General features: G+C 46.3%; 1 protein-coding gene across 2 annotated transcripts in view; it reads right to left on the bottom strand.

The window, feature by feature from the left end:
- Positions 1 to 18,812, bottom strand: part of LOC137379966 (protein SSUH2 homolog) — a 47,081-nt gene that overhangs the window by 18,137 nt on the left and 10,132 nt on the right. For both annotated transcript variants that reach the window (XM_068051396.1, XM_068051395.1), the window contains exons 2-8: positions 14,213 to 14,311; positions 13,737 to 13,803; positions 12,412 to 12,541; positions 11,044 to 11,104; positions 9,600 to 9,724; positions 8,956 to 9,018; positions 3,567 to 3,649 (exon numbers count right to left, since the gene is read on the bottom strand). In XM_068051396.1, the coding sequence (XP_067907497.1) occupies positions 3,567 to 3,649; positions 8,956 to 9,018; positions 9,600 to 9,724; positions 11,044 to 11,104; positions 12,412 to 12,541; positions 13,737 to 13,803; positions 14,213 to 14,311 (628 nt within the window). The remainder of the gene's footprint in view (positions 1 to 3,566; positions 3,650 to 8,955; positions 9,019 to 9,599; positions 9,725 to 11,043; positions 11,105 to 12,411; positions 12,542 to 13,736; positions 13,804 to 14,212; positions 14,312 to 18,812) is intronic.

Raw genomic sequence — 18,812 nt, 5'->3', positions numbered from 1 at the left:
GTGCCATAAACTTTCTCTGATTTTAATTCTATGATTTGTGTGATGATGTGCTTCCCGACAGCACCTCTGAATGGCCGAGCTCGAATTTTAAGATTTTGACCCAGCTGACTGGTAATGTGCAGGATTTGAGGTAATATATCGAGTAACGGATAAGCAGGCTGAAATGATACAATTACAAGCAACCACCTGATGTGTAGCGAGAAGCGATCGACAACGTTAGAGATTGACAAGGTTAGAGGAATGCATGAAGACGTGTAGCGATTGACTAGGACTATTGTGGAGGAGCAGGATTGGTTAAGGGTTGGAGGAGGGCGTAAATGGTAAATTATAAAAGTGGCGTATTGTCAACAAAAGATACAGGGAAGATGACTCAAGAGTTGTGTACCTATCATAACCTCTGCATCACCAACTCGTTCTTTCACACTAAACCCTGTCACCAGGTTTCATGGAGGCACCCAAGATCACGTCGTTGGCACCAGCTAGACCTCATTGTCACAAGGTGAGCCGCCTTAAACAGTGTTCAAATCACACGCAGCTTCCACAGTGCGGACTGCGACACCGACCACTCCCTGGTGTGCAGCAAGGTTAGACTCAGACCAAAGAAGTTGCATCATTCCAAGCAGAAGGGCCACCCGCGCATCAACACGAGCAGAATTTCTCACCCACAGCTGTTACAAAAATTTCTAAATTCACTTGTAACAGCCCTTCAAAACACTCCCACAGGGGATGCTGAGACCAAGTGGGCCCACATCAGAGACGCCATCTATGAGTCAGCTTTGACCACCTACGGCAAAAGTGCGAAGAGAAATGCAGACTGGTTTCAATCTCATAATGAAGAGCTGGAACCTGTCATAGCCGCTAAGCGCATTGCACTTTTGAACTACAAGAAAGCCCCCAGCGATTTAACATCCGCAGCACTTAAAGCAGCCAGAAGTACTGCACAAAGAACAGCTAGGCGTTGCGCAAACGACTACTGGCAACACCTATGCAGCCATATTCAGCTGGCCTCAGACACCGGAAACATCAGAGGAATGTATGATGGCATGAAGAGAGCTCTTGGGCCAACCATCAAGAAGATCACCCCCCTCAAATCTAAATCGGGGGACATAATCACTGACCAACGCAAACAGATGGACCGCTGGGTTGAGCACTACCTAGAACTGTACTCCAGGGAGAATGCTGTCACTGAGACTGCCCTCAATGCAGCCCAGCCTCTACCAGTCATGGATGAGCTGGACATACAGCCAACCAAATCGGAACTCAGTGATGCCATTGATTCCCTAGCCAGCGGAAAAGCCCCTGGGAAGGACAGCATTACCCCTGAAATAATCAAGAGTGCCAAGCCTGCTATACTCTCAGCACTACATGAACTGCTATGCCTGTGCTGGGACGAGGGAGCAGTACCCCAGGACATGCGCGATGCCAACATCATCACCCTCTATAAAAACAAAGGTGACCGCGGTGACTGCAACAACTACCGTGGAATCTCCCTGCTCAGCATAGTGGGGAAAGTCTTTGCTCGAGTCGCTCTGAACAGGCTCCAGAAGCTGGCCGAGCGCGTCTACCCTGAGGCACAGTGTGGCTTTCGTGCAGAGAGATCGACTATTGACATGCTGTTCTCCCTTCGTCAGATACAGGAGAAATGCCGTGAACAACAGATGCCCCTCTACATTGCTTTCATTGATCTCACCAAAGCCTTTGACCTCGTCAGCAGACGTGGTCTCTTCAGACTACTAGAAAAGATCGGATGTCCACCAAAGCTACTAAGTATCATCACCTCATTCCATGACAATATGAAAGGCACAATTCAACATGGTGGCTCCTCATCAGAGCCCTTTCCTATCCTGAGTGGTGTGAAACAGGGCTGTGTTCTCGCACCCACACTTTTTGGGATTTTCTTCTCCCTGCTGCTTTCACATGCGTTCAAATCCTCTGAAGAAGGAATTTTCCTCCACACAAGATCAGGGGGCAGGTTGTTCAACCTTGCCCGTCTAAGAGCGAAGTCCAAAGTACGGAAAGTCCTCATCAGAGAACTCCTCTTTGCTGACGATGCTGCTTTAACATCTCACACTGAAGAATGCCTGCAGAGTCTCATCGACAGGTTTGCGTCTGCCTGCAATGAATTTGGCCTAACCATCAGCCTCAAGAAAACGAACATCATGGGGCAGGATGTCAGAAATGCTCCATCCATCAATATTGGCGACCACGCTCTGGAAGTGGTTCAAGAGTTCACCTACCTAGGCTCAACTATCACCAGTAACCTGTCTCTAGATGCAGAAATCAACAAGCGCATGGGTAAGGCTTCCACTGCTATGTTCAGACTGGCCAAGAGAGTGTGGGAAAATGGCGCACTGACACGGAACACAAAAGTCCGAGTGTATCAGGCCTGTGTCCTCAGTACCTTGCTCTACGGCAGCGAGGCCTGGACAACGTATGCCAGCCAAGAGCGACGTCTCAATTCATTCCATCTTCGCTGCCTTCGGAGAATACTTGGCATCAGGTGGCAGGACTATATCTCCAACACAGAAGTCCTTGAAGCGGCCAACATCCCCAGCTTATACACACTACTGAGTCAGCGGCGCTTGAGATGGCTTGGCCATGTGAGCCGCATGGAAGATGGCAGGATCCCCAAAGACACATTGTACAGCGAGCTCGCCACTGGTATCAGACCCACTGGCCGTCCATGTCTCCGTTATAAAGACGTCTGCAAACGCGACATGAAATCGTGTGACATTGATCACAAGTCGTGGGAGTCAGTTGCCAGCATTCGCCAGAGCTGGCGGGCAGCCATAAAGACAGGGCTAAATTGTGGCGAGTCGAAGAGACTTAGTAGTTGGCAGGAAAAAAGACAGAGGCGCAAGGGGAGAGCCAACTGTGCAACAGCCCCAACAAACAAATTTCTCTGCAGCACCTGTGGAAGAGCCTGTCACTCCAGAATTGGCCTTTATAGCCACTCCAGGCGCTGCTTCACAAACCACTGACCACCTCCAGGCGCGTATCCATTGTCTCTCGAGATAAGGAGGCCCAAAAGAATTGTGGAGGAGCAGGATTGGTTAAGGGTTGGAGGAGGGCGTAAATGGTAAATTATAAAAGTGGCGTATTGTCAACAAAAGATACAGGGAAGATGACTCAAGAGGAAGAGAGAAAAGAAAATGACTTTGAGACTCGTGGTCACGCGCTTCTCTGTCTAACCTCGAAACAGTAAGCATATGATCAGTATGAAAGTGTATCGCTGCCTAGACATTAGAATATGTTCATTTCTGCTGGATAACAATAATGTATTACTGTCCACAGCCTTTGGTTGTCATGATCAATCCCTTACCAAGATCAAAAGGAGTGAAATTTTACACAAGCGGGCTGAGCACTCAGCCACTCCTTGAATACGAGCCCAGAGCAGTGTGATTCAATGAACTGTTCAACCGTGAGTGCCATCGCACACATGTCCGATTCCCCCCCCCCCCCCCCCCCCCCAGCTCACACATAAGTATTTTCCACCTGGGTCAGAAACCTAACACCGAATAAGAATTGTTTGCCACACTGTTTAAACAAAGGGACTTTTTATTTACCTTTTCATTCCTCTCCCTCCACACTGCAGGCACCTCTTATTTCTGTGTACGACCCCGCGGCTTCCACACAGCAAGCATTTTAGCTGCATTAAAAAAAAACATGTACTTGATGCGTTCATCAAAATCATTTGTCTGACAGAGTCCGCTCAATTATCCGCAGAATCCACGCGGCTCCGAAACACCCCCCGCCCAGCACAAGAACTCACTCTCACACTACACACAGCAGTAAAACAGACCCGAGCTCGAATCAGTAACCTCAGTCTGCAACGGAGGAATTGGCACAAGAGATAATGGGAGGTGGGTGAGGGAGGGCGAGGGGGGGGGGGCAGGAGGGAGGGCGAGGGGGGGCAGGGTGATCATTTTAACCTAACCCATCTGTCGGGAAACTGAAACTGAAGAATTGAAGTCAGTGAAGAGTAACATTGAGTGGGGCGTGAAACAACATTCCCCCGACCCCATGGGTTTCCAGCCTGGCGGGTTCAGTTCCGTGATGCAGGAATTTGACTGAATTTATCATACACACGAGTTGAAAGCAAGGGTGTACTCAACAGTGCAGCGCGAGAGTGACATTCAACCTATTTTAAAGCTGCAAACTCCTTTTTCACAACCCTTATCCCTCATAATGACTGTTAACTTTGCTCAGTGGCTAGCACTTTTTGCCTCTGAGCCAACAGGTTGTGAGTTCATGCCCCACTCCAGAGATTAGAGTACAGAGTCTAGGCTGACATTCTCAGTGCAGTGCTAAGTGCTACACTAAGAATGTCAGCCTGGACTCAAATCTCTGGAGTGGGGTTTGAACTCACTACCTTCCAGATGTGACATATTCCAAGGCCCTTTCTGCCCTCTTCAGTGGATGTAAAAGATCCCATGGCACTATTTCAGAAGAGCAGGGAAGTACTCTCAGGTATCCTGAGCAGGGGATTACTCTCAGGTATCCTGAGCAGGGGAGTACTCTCAGGTATCCTGAGCAGGGGAGTACTCTCAGGTATCCTGAGCAGGGGATTACTCTCAGGTATCCTGAGCAGGGGATTACTCTCAGGTATCCTGAGCAGGGGAGTACTCTCAGGTATCCTGAGCAGAGGAGTACTCTCAGGTATCCTGAGCAGGGGATTACTCTCAGGTATCCTGAGCAGGGGAGTACTCTCAGGTATCCTGAGCAGGGGATTACTCTCAGGTATCCTGAGCAGGGGATTACTCTCAGGTATCCTGAGCAGGGGAGTACTCTCAGGTATCCTGAGCAGAGGAGTACTCTCAGGTATCCTGAGCAGGGGATTACTCTCAGGTATCCTGAGCAGGGGAGTACTCTCAGGTATCCTGAGCAGGGGAGTACTCTCAGGTATCCTGAGCAGGGGAGTACTCTCAGGTATCCTGAGCAGGGGATTACTCTCAGGTATCCTGAGCAGGGGAGTACTCTCAGGTATCCTGAGCAGAGGAGTACTCTCAGGTATCCTGAGCAGGGGAGTACTCTCAGGTATCCTGAGCAGGGGATTACTCTCAGGTATCCTGAGCAGGGGATTACTCTCAGGTATCCTGAGCAGGGGAGTACTCTCAGGTATCCTGAGCAGGGGATTACTCTCAGGTATCCTGAGCAGGGGATTACTCTCAGGTATCCTGAGCAGGGGAGTACTCTCAGGTATCCTGAGCAGGGGATTACTCTCAGGTATCCTGAGCAGGGGAGTACTCTCAGGTATCCTGAGCAGGGGAGTACTCTCAGGTATCCTGAGCAATATTTATCCCTCAGCCAACACCATTAAAATCACATTGCTGTTTGTGGAGTCTTCTTGTGCGCAAACTTGCTGTTTGTTTCTGACATAACAGCACTTCAAAGATTGGCTGTAAAGTGCTTTGAGGTCTTGAACGATGTCATATAAAATTCAAGTGTGAGATGTTTTTAAAGTCCAGTTCTATCCAAATCCTAAATTCTGCTCTCATATCTTTTATATCTCCAGAGTCAGGAGATTGGCGCTAAATATTGGCCCCACTCCCCTCCCACCCCACCCCTGCCAGTTTGTACCCTCACTCCACCATATGTCAAACACTGTTAAATATATCGTTTAAAAACTGTTACAATAGAAAGTAATTTTTAAAACATTATTTTTAATTCTTGCTCTTTACCAGCAATGAAATTCTGCACAGATCATTGTTTTCATTCCCAGGATGTGGCCTTGTTGGCAAGGCCAGCATTTATTGCCCATCACAGTACAACTGAGTGTCATGCTAGGCCACACGGGCAGTTCAGAGTTACCCACTTTGCTGCAGGATTGGAGTCACATATAGGCCGGATCAGGCAAGGACAGCAGATTTCTTTCCCTGAAGGACATTAGTGAACCAGTTGGGTCCTTTATGACAGTTCAACAGTTTCATGGTCATTTTCACTGACACCAGCTTTTTATTTCCAGAATTATTAAATTGAATTCAAATTCTCAAACTGCCAGAGTGAGACTTGAACTGATTTTTTGACTGGATTATTAGCTCAAGCCTCCGGATTTCAAATCCAGTCATGTAACCACTACAGTATCAGGTAGAAGACATGTGCTGGGCTGTATCAATGGCCAGGAAAAACCTGCAACAGAGAACACTTAGTCCCCACACAAAGGCTGAAATGCCTTTCCCAGTGAGGTGTTGAGATCGGAATTGCTCCAGATTCAATCCCCAGTCTGTTCAACCTAGCTGGCCTGGCCGTCACAACTGGCATCTCTGGGCTACAGAGGGTGGTGGGGGGGGACTGTAATCTCCAAGGAATCCTGCCCTTCATTACCATCCATTACCTCGTTGCTGATAGGGGAACAGAATCGAGATAGGCCGTGATGGCCACTACAGTCAAGTCACCTGCCAACAGTTTTACTGGTAAACTGCAAAGTACTGGTGGGTGGGGATGGCATAGTGGTATTGTCACTGAGCTAATAACCCAGAGGCCCAGGGTATTGCTCTGGGGACATGGGTTTGAATCCCACCACGATAGAATTTGAATTCAATTAATAAAATATCTGGAATTAAAAAGCTAGGCTAATATCCCGTCTTCACATTAAGGATACCATCTTAATAGTGTTGTGTGGCACTATTCCTGCACTAAATGGGATAGATTTTGAACAGATCTATCAATGCAAAACTGGGCATCCATGAGGTGCTGTGGGCCATCAGCAACAGAATTGTACTCAACCACAATCTGTAACCTCATGGCCTGGCATATCCCCACTCTACCATTACCATCAAGCTGGGGGACCAACCCTGGTTCAATGAAGAGTGCAGGAGCTCAAGGAATATCTCAAAGTGAGGTGTCAACCTGGTGAAGCTACAAGACAGAACTACTTGCATACCAAGCAGCATGCAATAGACAGAGCTGAGCGATCCGACAACCTACAGATCAGATCTAAGCTCTGCAGTCCTACCACATCCAGTTGTGAATGGTGGTGGACAATTAAACAACTAACTGGAGGAGGTGGCTCCACAAATATCCCCATCCCCAATGATGGGGGAGCCCAGCACATCAGTGCTAAGGCTGAAGCATTTGCAAATATTTTCAGCCAGAATGGTGATTGGTCCATCTCAGCCTCCTCTTGAAGTCCCCAGTGTCACAGATGCCAGTTTTCAGCCAATTCGATTCACTCTGAAATGACTGAAGGCACTGGATACTGCAAAAACTATGGGCCATGACAACATTCCAGCAATAGTACTGAAGACCTGTGCTCCAGAACCTGCCGCGCCCCTAGCCAAGCTGTTCCAGTACAGCTACAACACTGGCATCCACCCGGCAATGTGGAAAATTGCCCAGATATGTCCTGTACACACAAAGCAGGACAAGTCCAACCCGACCAATTACCACCTCATCAGTCTAGTCCACTCAGTAAAGTGATGGAAGGTGTCGTCAACTGTGCTATCAAGCGGCACTTACTTAGCAATAACCTACTCAGTGATGCTCAGTTTGGGTTCCGCCAGGGCCACTCAGCTCCTGACCTCATTACAGCCTTGGTTCAAACATGGACAAAAGAGGTGAGATGAGAGTGACTGCCCTTGACATCAAAGCAGCATTTGACTGAGTATGGCATCAAGGAGCCCTAGCAAAACTGGAGTCAATGGAAATCAGGAGGAAAACTCTCTGCTGGTTGGAGTCTTACCTAGTGCAAAGGAAGATGGTTGTGGTTGTTGGAGGTCAATCATCTCAGCTCCAGATTATCACTGCAGGAGTTCCTCAGGGTAGTGTCCTAGGCTCAACCCTCTTCAGCTGCTTCATCAATAACCTTCCTTCAATCATAAGGTCAGAAATGGGGATGTTCGCTGATGATTGCACAATGTTCAGCACCATTCGCGACTCCTCATATACTGAAGCAGTCCGTATAGAAATGCAGCAAGACCTGGACAATATCCAGGTTTGGGCTGAAAAGTGGCAGCAACATTTGTGCCACACATGTGCCAGGCAATGACCATCTCTAACAAGAGACAACCTAACCATCTCCCCTTGACATTCAATGGCATTACGATCGCTGAATCCCCCACTATCAACATCCTGGGGGTTACCATTGACCAGAAACTGAACTGGACCAGCCATATAAAGACTGTGATACAACAGTAGGTCAGAGGCTAGGAATCCTGCGGCGAGTAACTCACCTCCTGACTCCCCAAAGCCTGTCTACCATCTACAAGGCTGTTGTGGTCAGTTGGATCATACTAGGCTACCTTAGTCTAGGGATAATCTTAATACAATACATATTGTATAGGGGTTCTCTACAGTAAAGTTGCCTATATAAATTAGGAGCGTGATGGAATACCCTCTACTTGCCTGGATGGGTGCAACTCCAACAACACTCAAGAAGCTCGACACCATCCAGAACAAAGCAGCCCACTTGACTGGCACACCATCCACAAACATTCACTCTCTCCACCGCCGACGCACAGTGGCAGCAGTGTGTATCACCTTCCAAACCCGCGACCTCTACCAACTAGAAGGACAAGGTCAGCAGATGCATGGGAACACTCCCACCTGCAAATTCCCCTCCAAGCCACACACCATCCTGACGTGAAACTATATCGCCGTTCCTTCACTGTCGCTGGGTTAAAATCCAGGAACTCCCTTCCTAACAGCACTGTGGGTGTACCTACCCCACATGGACTACAGCGATTCAAGAAGGCAGCTCACCACCACCTTCTCAAGAGCAATTAGGGATGGGCAATAAATTCTGGCCCAGCCAGTGACGCCCACATCCCAGGAACGAATGATAAAAAAGGTTGCTGACATCCAAGGAACTGTACCCCAGCAAGAGTTAGCAACTTCAGTTGTGGATCGGGACAAAGAGCCATGGAGGAAAGGATTTTGAAGATAGTCATATCAGAGACATGCTCTAGGTAAATAACTGGGAGATGTGAAGACTAGATTGTACAATTCATTACCCACCTTTCCTTTTCCACCACACTGTGAACACCGGTATTTCCCCCTGCCCTTGCACTTGTGACAACGCTGAAAAAAAACACACAATTAAGCCAATGAACCTGTTCTTATAGGCATCCAATCTCTAGTAGACCAACTGCAGCATCATTCTTACTATTTGATCAGTAGGTTCCCCTATTCAGGCTGGATTAGAACAGTATGGGCCGGGCTAGAACAGGACAGGTTGGAAAGGTTTGGGGTCAGTTGGATCATACTAGGCTACCTTAGTATAGGGATAATCTTAATACAATACAGATTGTATAGGGATTCTCTACAGTAAAGTTGCCTATATAAATTAGGGATAGGTTAGAACAGAGCCAGATACATCAGGACAGGATAGATTCAGTCAGGCTAGAGCAAGATTAGGCTAGATTAGGTTAAAATAGGCCAAACTAGAGCAGATAGGTTAGACAGGGTTGGGAGTTGGTGGGATTAGGATAGAACAGATTGGGATAAAGAGATCCTGAGTGCATAAAGTTGCTTTTTAATGCCAATTCTTTTTTTTAGTGGTTCACATTTATCACTGTATTCCTACTGTTTGCTTCAATCTCACAATGAGAAAACTGATCAGCCTAGACGGACTGAAGGTTTCCAGCTGTCATGACAATTACCTTGACAGCTGCAGTGTGAGGAACTGGGACTTTCTTTGTAGAATCCTGAAACATTGGTGGGATCTCAACAACGACATCCCATGGAAGGGGAGGAGATCCACAGGCAATACTGTCGACAGACTGACCTGGAAACAAAACATTTTACAACTCTTAATCACACATCAAAACTAGAGCAAGAGCCTGAGGGGTAAATCATTCATAATACGGTTAGGGGGCTATTTGCAGCACACAAACTGCCACCTGCTCCGTGTTGTTTGGGCCTATAGTGTCAGCCCGGGCTCACTGGCAACATGGTTGCCTCAGGGTCAGAAGGTCATAGGTTCCAAACATTACAGAGGCTTGTGCATGTAATCTAGTCCAACACTCCAGTGCAGTACTGAGGGAGTTCTGCATTGTCAGAGGTGCTGTCTTTTGAATGAGGCATTAAACTGAGGCTCTCTTAGGTGCAGCTTAACTTTCCTGCCCAGGGCATCCCTCCCTGTCCCCCAACTGCGATGCCCTGGGCATCCTCCCTCCCTATCTTTTACGAATGGGATGAAATCTCCAGGTCCCCATTGGCGGCCTCCAGTGAATCGTAATCCCACTCCCCGTTGCCGGCCAGATAGCATTTCCCAGCAGGTTGAGGCAGGGGACTGGCAGCCAGCATGCTGGTGAGGTCTGGAAGTTAAAATCTCCCAGGCCTCAAAGAGCGATGGGCCTGACTGTTTCCAAGTTACCTTAGCCTCTGGCCTCACTGACCCCATAAAAATCGCCCCTGATCACATGGTCATTCATTTGCTGATGAATAGTTTGTTATTAATAACTGATTGTATTTTTAGATCTGATTCCAGACTATACTATGACACATAAAAGCAACATAAAAATGCAAATTTAAAACAACAACAGCAACAATTTGCAATTACATAGCACCTTTATCGTCCCAAGGGACTTCACAGGAGCATTATCAGACAAAATTTAACTTAAGCACATAAGGTTATTGAGCAGGTAAGGTAGGTTTTAAGGAGCGTCTTATAAGGAGGGGAGAGAAGGACAGATGGAGAGAGATTTAGGGAGGGAGTTCCAGAGTGCTGAAGTGCTAGACAGCTGAAGGCATGGCTGCCAATGGTGGAGTGAAGAAAGTAAGGATGCACAAGAGGCCAGAATTGGATGAACACTCAAATGGTGCAAACCGTGTAGTTGCTGTCGAACTGTTCACTGATGAACCAAAGCAGTGTCACAGAGGCCTTGGGGTCAAATGAACAGCGAGCCACAGATAGTATGGCACAAATTAGCCTATTGCTAATTTGGTTATCACTGATTTAGGGTGAAATGGTACTCTCAGGAATCCTGCAGATGTGTATCTTCAGATGGATATCTGATGCCAGTTTCCCATATCTCAGTAACATGTTGCAGGTAATCACTGTGAATCTGCTTTAATTGAAGGTTTCTCTAAATACACTCTCACCGGTAAATGGCACATGTCTCCATTCAGTTAGCCGGGATTCAGTAAAGGTCTCAAGTCGATACTGAAAGAAATAGAAAAAACTTCAGTTTTAGGAGAACACATTGTCTCTAGAACCACATGAAAATCTCACGAGATCCATGTAATGGCTCTGAGGTCCATCATCAGGGGCTAATCACAGTCCCCTCACTAACCCCAGGTCACAGCCTCAGTCTCCATTGTCAGGGTCCAATCACAGCCCACTGTCCATCACTAGGGGCCAATCATAATTCACCACCGCATCCCCAGGGGTCAATCACAGTCCCTGCTCCATCACTGTGAGCCAATCACCATCCACCTCCCCATCACCAATGGCCAGTCACATCTCAGCTCTCCGCCACCTGGATCTAATCACAGTCCACCTGCCCATCACTAAGGCCTAATCATAGCCCCTTGCCCCAACGCCAGGGGCCAATCACAATCCATCTCTCCTTCATCAGTGCCCATGGACAGACTATCTGCTTCCTGGGTCTGGGTCTGTATTTGCATCTCATGTGATCAGTGATCCTCTGAACTTTCCTTTTCTTGTTAGACAGGAACATACATAAGGAAGGATGAGAAAAGACTGGGCACAAAAGGTGGGTCTGAGGGTCAATTTAGGGAGCCAACACACCATGGCCTGAATAGTGCTGGAAACATTAAAATAAAAGCAAAATACTGCAGATGCTGGAAATCTGAAATAAAAACAAGAAATGCTGAAAATACTAAGCAGGTCTGGCAGCATCTGTGGAGAGAGAAGCAAAGTTAACATTTCAGGTCAGTGACCCTTCATCAGAATGGTCACTGACCTGAAACGTTAACTTTGCTTCTCTCTCCACAGATGCTGCCAGACCTGCTGAATATCTCCAGCACTTTTTGTTTTTATTAGTGCTGGAAACATGTCTGGCACTGTGAGGTGGTCCCTGGCACAAGCCTGAAACAGGCGTCCGGCCTCTTGAATATGCTAATGCCTGTAGTAGGACCCCGCTCTGAAATTGGTCTAAAACTTGGAGGAGCTTGCCCCAGGCAAATAAAAGCAAAATACTGCAGATGCTGGAAATCTGAAATAAAAACAAGAAATGCTGAAAATACTAAGCAGGTCTGGCAGCATCTGTGGAGAGAGAAGCAAAGTTAACATTTCAGGTCAGTGACCCTTCATCAGAACGGTCACTGACCTGAAACGTTAACTTTGCTTCTCTCTCCACAGATGCTTGCCCCAGGCAAGCTCTGATTGGTTTACACAGGGGGCAGAAGAAGAGTAAAAAATAAAATGGAAGCTGGAGTGGGTGGGTTAGGGGTGGGGATGGAGTGGGAGGTGAAAGGAAGATGTGAACTTTAAAACCAGTGTCTTACCCTGTACATGTTGAATGGTGTGAGGTCCTGAAAGACCATGTCTCTGGCAGGGCTGCTGCTGTAACAACAGTGAGCAGCAGCAAACTGTATTAATGCTTCTCTGGCTGCATCTTCAGTGATGGATGGAATTCTGCAGGGAAATAGACAGAGTGTCAAGTCTGCATCCCAGGATTTGTGATAAATGCTGTATTCCCATCTTCACTCCGTTTGGATGGGTGACAGGGGAGTTCTCCCCGTGTCCTGGCCAATATCTATCCCTCAATTAACATCACGGCACAGTGGCGCAGTGGTTAGCACTGCAGCCTCACAGCTCCAGTGACCCGGGTTCAATTCTGGGTACTGCCTGTGTGGAGTTTGCAAGTTCTCCCTGTGACCGTGTGGGTTTCTGCTGGGTACTCTGGTTTCCTCCCACAGTCAAAGACTTGCAGGTTGATAGGTAAATTGGCCATTGTAAATTGCCCCTAGTGTAGGTAGGTGGTGGGAGAATTGAGGGAAGGTGGGGATGTGGTAGGGAAAATGGGATTAATGTCAGATTAGTATAAATGGGTGGTTGATGGTCGGCAGACTTGGTGGGCTGAAGGGCCTGTTTCAGTGCTGTATCTCTCTATGATTCCAAACAGATGATCTGGTCATTATCTCATTATCCATTTCCACAATCATGGTGTGTGAGCTGAGAACATGCAAAACCGAGGAGACTGGAGTTTCCCAGTGTTTTAAATAGGTTTATTTGTGTAGCAGTAGGATTATCCCTGTATCACAGTGTGTGAGCTGTTAACAAACAACACCGATCAGCCAGAGAGAGGCTGGAGTTTCAGGATTTGAAGAGTCGAAGTAGCCCAAGGGAAGAATTTGTTGATTCTCATTGTCTAATGTAGCTTTGAAGTGTCATAGTCATTAAGCAATGAATCAGTCAAATACTGCAGATCCTGGAAATCTGAAATAAAATTAGAAAGTGCTGGAAATATTCAGCTGGTCTGGCAGCATCTATGGAGAGGGAAACAGAGTTGGCGTATCAGGTCAGTGACCTTTCATAAGAAATCTGATGAAAGGCCATTGTCCTGAAACGTTAACTCTGCTTCTCTCTCCACAGATGTTGCCAGACCTGCTGAGTATTTCCAGCACTTTCTGTTTTTACTTTAATGTTGATGTTGACTGAGCCTCCAACACCGGAAAATATTAGGAGTGATATTTGTGATCAAAGAATATTTTTAAGAGAGATATAGATTGAAATAGGTGATATTTTTAAACCAAATCAAGTCTCCCTCGAGTGTGTTAACAGTGTAACTGAGGGCTGGCAGTTTGTGACCCTTGAGAGGACAGTGTACCTCCACTCTAGTTGGGGCTGTGCCCGTTCCCTCTTGTCGGATGGTGGTGGAAATATGTAGTTTCCATCTGTAACCAAGAAGAAAGATTTAATTCTCAAAGCCCCATCATTTACATCCAACTAAATATCCAGAATGAGGGGAGTGTTGCTGGAGTTATCTCAATAAGACAGCAGACTCTTTCACCGCGAGGGGCGTTGCAGGCAATCCTGTCCTCACCTGGAATTTCCAGTGGGTGTTAATGGATAGTGATCAGGAGCAGGGATCCTCCACAGCCCAGGGGCACAGCAGACTGTGCGCTTAGTGACTGAGGAGACCTGGGCAGCTGTCTCTGGGATAAGCTACTACTCCAGCTCTTAAAAATTCTCCTTTATCTGGAGTATTAATGGAAAGGTTATGATCTGAGAATCTGCGAGAGTCTAAACACACTAGCGCTCTCACCTCACTATACCTATGCGAATATTTCACTCCATACCTACCACCACCCGCGACAGTTCCCTCGTAGCCTCTCACATTGTCCAGCACTTCTATCGGAGGCGCTGTTGGGCCTTCCTCATCCTCTAAGTCCTCTGGTCCATCTGCATGAGATCAGGCCAGATAGCAGTGTGTCAGTTATTGTAACATCTCTGACTGACTACAGTGAGCTGGACCTGTCCAGTAATTTATAGAAAGACACTATTTCTACATGTGGGAGTGGACAATCAGTCTGGGCCCTATGACTAAACGGGGAGTATATGGGCCTCCTATTTATACAGAATTAAACCCACACCTTCTGACTCAGACGTGAGAGTGGTACCCGCTGAGTCACAGCGGACACCTTTGAATGGAAGTGAATACTGGGCAAGGAGTATTATATATGTACACACCAGATGGCCAAGTGGATACCACCCACTTTACAGGAGTGCCTAAGGCGAATTTCTACCTCATTGTAGTTAAATATTTGCAAAGGATGCTGGGAAATATTGTATGTGCGTGTATGTTTTCGTCTCTCTCAGCAGATCACATGGCTTCTGCTGGGGTGTGGAGTGTCTATATTAGAATGCACAATGGAGGTGGTTTCTGGTCTGTTACAGCTTGCTTTCTGACCTACTTGGGTCCAGTCCAGCCTAAGTGAACCCCCCTTCACTGGCTTACATTCTGTGTAGAGAGATCCATGAATCGCTATCCGGATTCAGAATGTCTCTCAATCAGATTTTATATCCTGCCAAGGATGTGTGAGGGCAGGGCAATTTCCACAGTACGTCCAGAATTCAGGGTCCCTACCTTCTACCGTTAAAAGAGCAGCCAATGAGGGGGCTCTGTTACAGGGTGAGGGGATTCTCATGTAAACAACTCATTGCTGAGCATGGTGGGAAACCAGTTGGTCACACTACACTTGGCGTCTGAGCCCCCAGAGGCACCTAACCACACACTGCCATGACACACTGAGTAAGGTACATATTTGGAAGGAGTGTCAGTGGGAGAGCGTTTTAGTGGTAGTGATCATAATTCAGTTAGATTTAGAGTAGCTATGGAAGGGGATAAAGATAGTCCAAGAGTAAAAGTTTTAAATTGGGGAAGACCAATTTTACTGAGCTGAAATGTGATTTGGCAAAAGTGGACTGGAAGCAGCTACCTGAAGGTAAATCAGTGTCAGAGCAGTGGGAGGTATTCAAGGAGGAGATAAGGAGAGTTCAGAATAAATATGTTCCCACAAAGAAAAAGGGTGGGGTTCCCAAATGTAGACTCCGCCTCACCCCCTGGAAAGAGCATACAAAGTAGGATAATGCAAAAAAGAAAGGTTTTGTCAGACACCAAAAGCTCAATACTGCTGAAAGCCTAGAGGAGTGTAGAAAGTGGAGAGGTGAAATTAAAAAGGAAATTAGGAAAGAAAAGAGAGGGCATGGAAAAATATTGGCAAAGATGATTCCTAAATACTTAAAGCACAAGAGGATAACTAAGGAAAGTGTAGGGCAAATTGGAGACCACAAAGGTAACTAGTGTGAAGGCGGAAGACTTGGGCAAGTTTTTTAATGAATACTTTGCGTCTGTTTTCACAAAAGAGAGAGTCGAAGCAGACATTATAGTTTAGGAGGAGGAGTGTGATATATTGGATAGGATAAACATAATGAGGGAGCAAATATTCAGGTGTTTAGTATCCTTGAAAGTGGATAAGGAAGCAAAGACGAACGGTCAACGGGTGTTTTTGTGACTGGAAAGCTGTTTCCAGTGGGGTTCCACAGGGCTCAGTACTGGGTCCCTTGCTGTTCAAGGTATATATCAATGATTTAGTCTTGAATGTAGGGGGCGTTAAGTTTGCAGATGGTATGAAAATAGGCCCTGTGGTTGATGGTGAGGAAGAAAGCTGTAAACTGCAGGAAAATATCAATGGACTGGTCAGGTGGGCAGAAAAATGGCAAATGGATTTCAATCTGGATAAGTGTGAGGTAATGTATTTGGAGAGGACAAACAAGGCAAGGGAATACACAATAAGTGGTGGAATTCTGAGAAGTGTAGAGGGACCTTGGAGTGCATGTCTACAGATCCCTGAAGTTGGCAGGACAGGTAGATAAGGTGGTTATGGAGGTATACAGGATACTTTCCTTTATTGGCCAAGGCTTAGATTATAAGAGCAGGGAGGTTATGATCTTCCCTTGACCAAATTCATGCTGACGGTCCTTGATTAATCTGTGCCTTTTTAAATGACAATTTATACCGACTCTCAGAATTTTTTCTACTAATCTTCCCATCATTGAGGTTAGGCTACTGGCCTGTAATTAATCGGGCTAAGCCTTCCTCCCATTTTAAACAAAGCTAAGATGTTACAAGTGCTCCAGTCCTCTGGCACTACACATAAGAAACCACTCATAAAACACTGGTTAGACTGCAACTAGAGTACTGCATATAGTTCTGGTCACCACATTACAGGAAGGAAGTGATTGCACTAGAGAGGATGCAGAGGATGCTGCCAGGAATGGAGAATTCTAGCTATGAGGAAAGATTGGATAGACAAGTGTTGTATTCTTTGGAACAAAGGAGGCTGAAGGGAGATTTAATTGAGGTGTATAAAATTATGAAGGGCCGAGATAGAGTGGATAGGAAAGACCCATTTTTGTCAGCAGAGAGGTCATTAAGCAGGGGGTAGAGATTTAAAGAATTGGTAGGAGGATTAGAGGGGAGGTGAGGAGTAATTCTTTCACCCAGAGAGTGGTGGGGGTCTGGAACTCTCTGCCTCAAAGGGTAGCAGAGACAGCAGTGCTCATTAAGTAACATCACTCACAGTGTACACTAACATCACTCACAGTGTACAGTATCATCACTCAGTGTACAGTATCATCACTCAGTGTACAGTATCATCACTCAGTGTACAGTATCATCACTCAGTGTACAGTATCATCACTCACAGTGTACAGTAACATCACTCAGGGTACAGTAACATCACTCAGGGTACAGTAACATCACTCAATGTACACAAACATCATTCACAGTGTACAGTAACATCACTTAGTGTACAGTAACATCACTTAGTGTACAGTAACATCACTTAGTGTACAGTAACATCACTCAGTGTACACGAACATCACTCAATGTACACGAACATCACTCACAGTGTACACTAACATCACTCAATGTACACTAACATCACTCAATGTACACTAACATCACTTAGTGTACAGTAACATCACTCAGTGTACAGTTACATCACTCACAGTCTACACTAACATCACTCACAGTGTACAGTACCATCCCTCCGTGTACACTAGCATCCCTCCGTGTACACTAGCATCCCTCAGTGTACACTAACATCACTCAGTGTACACTAAAATCACTCAGTGTCCAGTAACATCTCTCTGTACACTAATATCACTCAGTGTCCAGTAACATTAATCAGTGTCCAGTAACATTAATCAGTGTACAGTAACATTAATCAGTGTACACTAATATCACTTACAGCGTACAGTAACATCACTCAGTGTACAGTAACATCACTCAGTGTACAGTAGCATCAGTCACTGTACACTAACATCACTCAGTGTACAGTAACAGCAATCACAGTCTACAGTAGCATCACTCCGTGTACAGTAGCATCACTCCGTGTACAGTAGCATCAGTCACTGTACATTAACATCACTCAGTGTGGAGTAACATAACTCGGTCTACAGTAACATCACTCAGTGTACAGTAACATCACTCAGTGTACACTGACATCACTCAGTGTACAGTAGCATCAGTCACTGTACAGTAACAGCAATCACAGTCTACAGTAGCATCCCTCCGTGTACAGTAGCATCCCTCCGTGTACAGTAGCATCCCTCCGTGTACAGTAGCATCCCTCCGTGTACAGTAGCATCCCTCACAGTGTACACTAGCATCGCTCTCAGTGTACACTAACAACTCTCAGTGTACACTAACAACTCTCAGTGTACAGTAACATCACTCACTGTGCAGTACCATCTCTCAGTGTACACTATCATCACTCACTGTGTACAGTAACATCACTCACTGTGTACAGTAGCATTAATTACTGTACAGTAACATCACTGTGTACACTAACATCACTCACTGTGTACACTAACATCACTCACAGTGTACACTAACATCACTCACAGTGTGCAGTACCATCCCTCAGTGTGCAGTACCATCCCTCAGTGTGCAGTACCATCCCTCAGTGTACACTACCATCCCTCAGTGTACACTACCATCCCTCAGTGTACAGAAGCATCACTCACAATGTACAGTAACGTCACTCACTGTACAGTAGCATCATTCAGTGTACACTAACGTCATTCAGTGTACACTAATTTTCAGTGTACAATGACATTCTTTTCAAGTTCCAGTGGCAGTGATGTGAAAACTAGTGAGTGTCTCGGAATATCTGAACTTTCCTCTGTGTCAACAGGCTTGTCGAAATATGTCTGGGGCACCATGAGTTAACCTGCCATGAGCTCAGTCCTCCACAGGGTCCAACAGTCCAATATCTTTCAACCATACTTTTAATAAGCACACAGATGACATATTAAACTGACATATTAAGTGGCGCAGTGGTTAGCACCGCAGCCTCACAGCTCCAGGGACCCGGGTTCGATTCTGGGTACTTCC

The sequence above is a fragment of the Heterodontus francisci genome, chromosome 19 (genome assembly GCF_036365525.1).
Source record: "Heterodontus francisci isolate sHetFra1 chromosome 19, sHetFra1.hap1, whole genome shotgun sequence".
NCBI classification, from domain to species: Eukaryota; Metazoa; Chordata; class Chondrichthyes; order Heterodontiformes; family Heterodontidae; genus Heterodontus; species Heterodontus francisci.
The sequence above is the reverse complement of the archived record's forward strand: the minus strand, read 5'-3'. Positions and strand labels throughout refer to the sequence as shown.